General features: G+C 42.9%; 1 protein-coding gene across 2 annotated transcripts; it reads left to right on the forward strand.

Annotated features, from left to right (window-relative positions):
* The first annotated feature begins 211 nt into the window (after positions 1–211).
* LOC146962785 (uncharacterized) lies at positions 212–7,225 on the forward strand. 2 transcript variants are annotated; one of them, XM_085769328.1, is made up of 5 exons: positions 212–476; positions 641–658; positions 5,273–5,479; positions 5,939–6,049; positions 6,797–7,225. In XM_085769328.1, exons 1-3 carry the CDS (start codon positions 275–277, stop codon positions 5,473–5,475), a joined length of 423 nt encoding a protein of 140 aa, XP_085625454.1. In that variant the 5' UTR covers positions 212–274; the 3' UTR covers positions 5,476–5,479; positions 5,939–6,049; positions 6,797–7,225. The 2 variants fall into 2 exon arrangements, with proteins under 2 accessions (XP_085625454.1, XP_085625455.1); XM_085769329.1 differs by lacking the exon at positions 641–658 and having other exon boundaries at positions 221–476; positions 6,797–7,224.
* The last annotated feature ends 1,540 nt before the right edge of the window (positions 7,226–8,765 follow it).

The following is an 8,765-nucleotide window of genomic DNA, read 5'->3' on the forward strand; positions in this document are numbered from 1 at the left end:
ATAATTGAAACGTTGAAACGTTGTAAACCAAAAGGACCTTCGTCAGGTTATGAGAACATTACCTGACGAAGGTCCTTTGGACCAAAACGTTGTAAACTATTAAAACTATTGTGCAAGTGAAGACAGTGTGCGGGAGCCTCCTTTTTCTTTGTCTTGTGGCCCAGCTGTTCCTCTCCAACGCACCTGTCTGCCATTGTGGATGTGCAGAAGTTTTTAATAGTTGTAACCTAAACTCACACTTACAGTGCAGCCATCTTTGCAGGTTACACAATTGATGTATTTACTAAATGTCAGGTCTTCCCTGGTGTGTGTTTTTCCTCAGCTGAATAACCTGGACCCAGAGCTAAAGAACCTGTTTGACATGTGTGGCATCTCCGAGGCTCAGCTGAAGGACAAGGAGACTTCTAAGGTCATCTGCAACTTCATCGAGAAGAAAGGAGGCGTAGAAGCTGTCAAGGATGAGCTCCGGAGACAAGGTAAGGCAGACATGCAACCACATACAGACTGTCAGGACATGCCCTGTGTGGTGATACAGTTTTACTCTGTGCACATTTTTTTGGTTTTTGATACCCACCTTATGTTTTAATGGGTTGGTTGTCAGTTTAAGACAATCTAACTCTTGTGGTGATTTTATCCCCAGGTCCGCCCAAGTGGAGTGGTAGGTTTCTATGCATGACCTGCTGTGACAGCTCATGACTGTGCATGTAGAGTTGGATTGTACTGTAACCTGAGATTTCAGTGATATAGTGTCAGTTCAAGTGAGTGCAGTGTTTGCCGTTGTACTCTCTCAGTCTGAGTTGAATGTGCTTCTGTTACCTGATTCTGGGGCTTTTTGACTCTTAACTAGTGCCATGAAAGATGCAGCAATCCTACAGCACAAGCTGCTTCCTGTTTAAGCCAAATTGATGGATTAACAGTCGTGCAGTGATCACTTTTCTGCTATGCAACTTCAGCCTTAGCCACACTTGTAAACTGTACAAACACTTGGCATCTTTTGAAAACCAAATCGCTGGTTCTATCAACTTTAGAATAGGTTTGATTTCAACTTATTGTATCATTTCTGTAATCAGAGACAGTTGTTCTTTGGACTGCGTTTACATGCATTTCAGTATCGGGTTTTTTAAGTACCCCGATTATTGATCAAATTCGGGGTATGGTGTTTACATGAACTTAGAGAAACCCGGTTATTCAGTATCTCTGTATACATGATAAATACAGTATCCCGGTTTCTGATTACTGCGTCTTCGTGCGTATGTGTGTTTCATTCATGTTTATTATTTACAACAGGAAGCGCAACTACTAGGAAATATGTTAGGTCCGAAAATTTACAAATTAAAAATGCTGCCATGTTATATAACTTAATAAAAGAAAGGTAAATTCAATGCAGATTGATCGGTTCATTGTAAAACATGCTTTTATTGATGTAAAAGTGGTGATTTCTGTACACACGTTAGGCGACAGAGCCTCCAGGCAGCACTGCTTTGTCCAATAAGTTACACAAATGAAGCTTCACTTTTCATTTAACTAAACAAACTAAGGCAACTGCCACAATTATTAGATTTCATCAATGAAACCAGCATTTATCTCCTAAAAAGAATATAACCAGCCGACAGTAAACATCTAAAAACCTACGGGTAAGTTAATTAACGACCGTCTTCTCTCCCGAGGTGACGGAGTAGTCTGGCCGGTGTTGTGCCAGAAAAGGACTGCCTGCCAGAAAACGACTGACCCCCAGCGGGAACGCCTATCGGGGTGGTACCAACACATCCATGGGTGGTACTTGTCTCTCCACAGCGAAAGACCGCCTCCGACGGAAACGCCCACCTGCTGCAGCCGCTGCTGTAGCCGCTGCTGCAGCCGCTCCACAGCTGATCTGCATGAGTAGGCCACGTTGCATTGAGGAGTCATTCCGTCGTAGGTTACACCTTGTCTTTCAATAAACCATCAGGAAATTCATTTTGGCGGTATACTTTTATTGTTGTCGTTGTTATTTCAATAAACCACCAGCAGATTAATTTTGGCGGTATGCTTTTATTGTTGTTGTTGTTGTTGTTGTTGTTGCTTCTGCTGCTGCTGCTGCTAAACAGGTAGAGTATCCTTGTAAAAATAAAAACATAATATTAATACTACTACTAGGCTGCTACTAATATTTAGTAACATTACACATGCTTTTTAACCCATAAAATGCCCCCTGTATGCAAACCGCAATCTTCACGTACTGTAGGCCAGGGGTTCTCAACGTCTCACTCTGGGACCCACATTTTCCCATGGTCATTAAGTCGCGACCCACTTTTATAGAATTCAAACCAAGATTTAAAGGGATATGCCAACATTTTTTTTTAGGCCTACAAGCAAAGTGTATTTCAGAGCACAGGAATGAATGCACAAAATAAAGACCCACAAAACAAAACAAGGTATTTTCAGTGCATTCAGGCCACATTAATAAGAAAATGATATCTTTGCATTCAGAGAAAATAATAAGAAACTGAGGAGGACCATTACAACTGCTGCATGTGTGCAAGTGTCGTGTGCCTTTCAAAATAAGTTGTATTTCAAAATAAAAGACATGCAACATCACATGTGCATTAAATATTTACTTTTTTTTGACCAGCTGTCCATGACCCATCCAGAACAGATTCGCGACCCACTTTTGGGTCCCGACCCACCAGTTGAGAACCACTGCTGTAGGCTACATATTTCTGAAGCACTTTGCACACCAGGACAGGGCAGTCACTTTCTGGCAAAGCCTTGCCAGAAAGTGACTGCCCCCTGTATTTCAGGAATGCAAAGAGCAATGTTCACAAAAATCTCTGGGGTAATGCTAGAGGTTCCTAGGTGCATGTACAGTGAATTTGGTAAATATCACCCTTTGCATCCCTTTGTAACAGGGGCAGTCACTTTCTGGCAAGGCTTTGCCAGAAAGTGACTGCCCCCTGTATTTCAGGAATGCAAAGAGCAATGTTCACAAAAATCTCTGGAGTAATGCTAGAGGGTCCTAGGTGCATGTACAGTGAATTTGGTAAATATCACCCTTTGCATCCCTTTGTAACATGGGGCAGTCACTTTCTGGCAAGGCTTTGCCAGAAAGTGACTGCCCCCTGTTCACTTTCTGGCAAAGCCTTGCCAGAAAGTGACTGCCCCCTGTATTTCAGGAATGCAAAGAGCAATGTTCACAAAAATCTCTGGAGTAATGCTAGAAAGTGACTGCCCCTGTTACAAAGGGATGCAAAGGGTGACATTTACCAAATTCACTGTACATGCCCCTAGGAACCTCTAGCATTACTCCAGAGATTTTTGTGAACATTGCTCTTTGCATCCCTTTGTAACAGGGGGCAGTCACTTTCTGGCAAAGCCTTGCCAGAAAGTGACTGCCCCTGTTACAAAGGGATGCAAAGGGTGATATTTACCAAATTCACTGTACATGCACCTAGGACCCTCTAGCATTACTCCAGAGATTTTTGTGAACATTGCTCTTTGCATTCCTGAAATACAGGGGGCAGTCACTTTCTGGCAAGGCTTTGCCAGAAAGTGACTGCCCTGTCCTGGTGTGCAAAGTGCTTCAGAAATATGTAGCCTACAGCAGTGGTTCTCAACTGGTGGGTCGGGACCCAAAAGTGGGTCGCGAATCTGTTCTGGATGGGTCATGGACAGCTGGTCAAAAAAAAGTAAATATTTAATGCACATGTGATGTTGCATGTCTTTTATTTTGAAATACAACTTATTTTGAAAGGCACACGACACTTGCACACATGCAGCAGTTGTAATGGTCCTCCTCAGTTTCTTATTATTTTCTCTGAATGCAAAGATATCATTTTCTTATTAATGTGGCCTGAATGCAGTGAAAATACCTTGTTTTGTTTTGTGGGTCTTTATTTTGTGCATTCATTCCTGTGCTCTGAAATGCACTTTGCTTGTAGGCCTAAAAAAAAAATGTTGGCATATCCCTTTAAATCTTGGTTTGAATTCTATAAAAGTGGGTCGCGACTTAATGACCATGGGAAAATGTGGGTCCCAGAGTGAGACGTTGAGAACCCCTGGCCTACAGTACGTGAAGATTGCGGTTTGCATACAGGGGGCATTTTATGGGTTAAAAAGCATGTGTAATGTTACTAAATATTAGTAGCAGCCTAGTAGTAGTATTAATATTATGTTTTTATTTTTACAAGGATACTCTACCTGTTTAGCAGCAGCAGCAGCAGCAGCAGCAGCAGAAGCAACAACAACAACAATAAAAGCATACCGCCAAAATTAATCTGCTGGTGGTTTATTGAAATAACAACGACAACAATAAAAGTATACCGCCAAAATGAATTTCCTGATGGTTTATTGAAAGACAAGGTGTAACCTACGACGGAATGACTCCTCAATGCAACGTGGCCTACTCATGCAGATCAGCTGTGGAGCGGCTGCAGCAGCGGCTACAGCAGCGGCTGCAGCAGGTGGGCGTTTCCGTCGGAGGCGGTCTTTCGCTGTGGAGAGACAAGTACCACCCATGGATGTGTTGGTACCACCCCGATAGGCGTTCCCGCTGGGGGTCAGTCGTTTTCTGGCAGGCAGTCCTTTTCTGGCACAACACCGGCGAGCACGTCAGGAGACGGGGTTGCTGTCTCTGTGATGCCGGTCACAGCTCACACACGGGGAGCTTCACTCCTCCGAAAAACGTCGTAGCAAACTTGTAAACAGCCGTCGTTTGGATAAACCGACCGCACAATGGGGATCTAAACAGTTACTGGTAACGGTTACGTCAGCTGGCTGAGCAGCTTTCAGATATCGGGGTACTGTGTTTACATGCTCCAGTATCCTGATTTCTTTCGGAGTTCTCCGGGCAGCAAAATCGGGTTTCTCAAAATCGGGATATGAGCTTATCCCGATTTCTGGAATCGGGAAATGGTGTTTACATGCGCAAACACAAATTCGGGGTACTTAAAAAACCCGATTGAAATCGGGGTACTGAAGTGCATGTAAACGCATTATGAGGATTATTATGAATTTCATTTTTCTATCAGAAATTAACACCAGTTACATGGGAGAAGGCTGCCCCCTGTGGCTTAATCGTATAACTGCATGGCTTGATACAAGAAAGAGTTGGGGAACTGATGAGCATCTTGGACAGATGTGCTGTTACACCCCACGTCTTCCAGCTGTCTCTTCATGGAGGTTTTCTACATATGAAATATGAGTAATTCTTAACATGATGTTTTTTTTTAATGCTGCACGGTGAACCCTTTCTGTTTAAACTATTTAAGTTTTTATTTCTTCTCTCTGTCCCCAGCTCCTCCACCTCGTCCATCCAGAGGTGGCCCCTCACCCACACCACAGCTCGGCCCAGAGGCCCCCTCCTCCCACCAGGGGGCGAGTAGCCCCTCCGCCTCCTACCCCATCCAGAGGTCGCGTCTCTGCACCCCTGCAGCCCTCTCCACTAACTCACGCCTCGATTCATGCGGCGCCTCACCCTCCGTCTCAGCCAGACCTTAAACCGGTCAGCATTCATTCATCACCTCAACTGTCAATCAACTATGTATTGATACTGTGGTTCTCAAAGTTGGGGCTGAGGCCTCCTGTCCTGCGGTGCCGGCAGGTGGTTTATGGGGGTCCTCAGCAAATTTGAGGGACGATGAGAACAAATGCAATAACAAAATAAAATTGAATTATTATATTTTGAGCATTATTATAAAATATAATCTGTAACAACATAACATATTGTAACCTTATTTGCCATGCTCACCTTTCTAATTGCTTGCCAGTTAAAATATAATTAATGACATCATAAACTGGTGTTAACCTGGTGGGTTAGCGGCTGACATCAAGCCTCAAACTCAGTGGGTTTGCAAAGAAGCTAATGCTATTCAGGGGGCCTAGGCATGGACAATTTTGGCAACCCCTGTATTAGTCTATTTCCTTTGCCTTGACTCTGACTGATGGTGCCATTTCTTTGCAGAGGGATGAAAACACAGAGTCAGCTCCTTCCACCCCGGCCCCCTCGGCTGGCATCGTATAGGGGCTCTGATGGAGGTGATGCAGAAAAGGAGCAAAGCTATTCACTCTTCAGGTACATTCATAAACAAATACACTCTCCCTACACTCAGCCAGCACATACCCAAGGTTACATTATTGAACATCTTGTCCAACCAGTGACCCCCCAGAACCATAATGTAACCAGGGGAATTAGTGAAACTTGAACCATCTAACTGATATTAAAAGGAGCATGATCTAGATGTTAGTAATAACATATGAACAAAACAACAAGGAGCATTTTCCTACCGATGGATTACCTCCACTCATTCAACTCGAAATTGAGGAGTAATCCGTGGTGACTGGTTTTTCCTTTTACCATAAACATTAGAACATATTCACATATTATGAAAAGTGAAATGCTCACACAGAGATGGCTCCTTACTAGGGACAAAGAGACATGCAGAGGTTTATTTGGTCTTGAATGATACTCCTGAGCAGTTGCAGCTGTAACTCTGTGTCAGCTTGACATTAAGACTAGACCTTGCGTCATTTTCTGCATCTGTCAGATGACACTTGGTTGCCAAAATATAAATTGGACTTTCACCACTTCCTCATCAGCCTTGTAACACACGAGCCCTCGAACAACCTTTTATTCCATTACGAGCCTCTTGTTGTAGGAAACATTTCTCCTATGTTAAAGTAGTTATTAAAATGTGTTCAGAGAAGGTATAGTTAATAAAGAGGGCATTTGTGCGTGTGTGTGCTACTACACACTTGTGTTGTTGTATCATTTCCAGATGTTGTAGTTGAACTTGTGTAACCTTTGTCTTCTCTTCCACAGATGAGGATGATGACGATGAAGATGATGAAGACTTTGAAGATGATGATGAATGGGATGACCAGTGATTTATTTTTGTCTTTTGTTTTTTCTCCCCTTCCCACCACCTGGATGATTATGACACTAAAAATTGTTTTTGTCTTTCTTAAAAAACATTATAACATATAACATTATAACTCTAAATGTTCTATCAGTTTGTATATCTGTATATTTCTGATGCTTTTGTAAATTAATCTGTGCAATACTTAATTTAATCTGTAAATGTTTGTCATTCTCATATTTTAGGTAATTTCTTCATCTTCGTCATGTCTGTCCGTCTGTGTTCCCGTTAGCCATGTTTCTGTCTCTCGATAAGTAATTTGTTTCATCTGTCGTTTTAACTGTGTTCTGCTTTTTCTCTATCTCTGTATCTTTTCCTTCTCCTCCCACGGCCACCAACTCTGCGGTGTTTATTTCACATCGAGTTGTCTGTTAAACCCATAGACTGTAAAAAGAATGGACGTAGCACCCGTGATGTCACCCATTGGTTTTGGGGAGTCGTTTTTGTAACTCAAATATGGCGGCCTGAACAGCGCCATGTTGGATTGGCCGGCCGAGAACCCGCCCACTGGCCTCGAAGCAGCTGTCCACGGAGCTGCTCGGACCTGTCACACAACGTTTCCGCGCCCTAATTGGCCAGAGTTTTAACCTAATAACAGTAAAACGGTAGAGTTAAAAAAAAATTCACCCCCCTCAGAGTGTGTGCGGGGGTAGAAACTATCGATTGAGACGAAAAAACGTTCTGACACCAGGCTTTTAACATGTTTATTGAGGATGTAAAATCGTCGATTTTAACATGGGGGTCTATGGGGAATGCTCCCTTCTGACACCAGCCCCCAGAGCAAGCCGAAGGGATTCCAGTTTTTTGAACGCGGAAGTGAGCTTCACTTCTCAGACCGACAACTGCCCCCTTGGTTAAACCTTAGAGTTGAATATTGTTTTGTTTTTGTTTTTTTTGGTCAGTGATCAGAGGGAGGGCTCATACAACAAGCTGTCACAAATCCTTCATCAATCATGTCATTGTTCGTCAGGAGTTGAAAAAATGAACTATTTTCATATCCTATTGCTCTGTAGTTTATTTTTACTTTACTAGTTTAGCACTCATATTTTCTTAAAACAAAGAAGAAAAAAAGAAAATGCTCTTTTTGGAATATTTAGCTTCATTTGCTGTCGACTGTAAATTTGGACTTAAATTATTAATGTGTATTAATGTCAGAATATTGGCTATGGCTACTCCTTTACTGTTGATAGTTTACATAAATGCACGTCTGACGTCACGAGAGCGCCAAGCAACAGCCAAAACAAAAGAAGATTAAAAAAGAAGACGAGGCGGTGCGTGGCGCAGTAGTTAAAGCGGCTGCCCCATGTAGAGGCTACGGTCCTCAACGCAGGCGTCCCCGGTTCGAATCCTGTGTCGGGCGGACCTCTCCTGCATGTCATTCCCCCTCTCTCTGCCTCCCCCTTTCCTGTCTATCTCACTGTGCTATCAAATAAAGTCAAAGAAGCCAAAAAATATACTTAAAAAAAAAGAAGAAGAAGATGGAAGAAGAGGTGAGGGAGAGATTGCGATCTGGGATTTATAAACTCAAAACAAAAGAAAATCAGGCTAAATCTACTGTTTGGGGGAGATCTTCTGAACTTGTCCATGCTGCTGCAGACAAAAGCACCGGGTATGTGAAGTGCAATACTTGTGAAAAAATATACAAACATGACAGCCACAGTTACACCCCACCTTTCCGAAAATAGACTTCTATTTATCGTAATAGCGGGGTTTCCTATTTTTTCTAAAGACCCCGCTATTCCGAAAAGGCTAAAACCCCCCATTCCGAAACACCCCCACTCCGAACGGACAGACGGACGCAATCAGAAAGGAAACGGAGGCAGCGCAATTATCTTTTTTTCCTTTTGGAGGTCAAACGGATCATGTGCATAA

Source organism: Trachurus japonicus, chromosome 23, assembly GCF_045865225.1.
Source record: "Trachurus japonicus isolate A0001 chromosome 23, Traja_1.0".
In the NCBI taxonomy this organism is placed as follows: domain Eukaryota; kingdom Metazoa; phylum Chordata; class Actinopteri; order Carangiformes; family Carangidae; genus Trachurus; species Trachurus japonicus.

Bases quoted from the DNA above. Each gene is read 5' to 3' on its own strand.
- LOC146962785 (XM_085769328.1), top strand. From the start codon at position 275: ATGTATTTACTAAATGTCAGGTCTTCCCTGGTGTGTGTTTTTCCTCAG.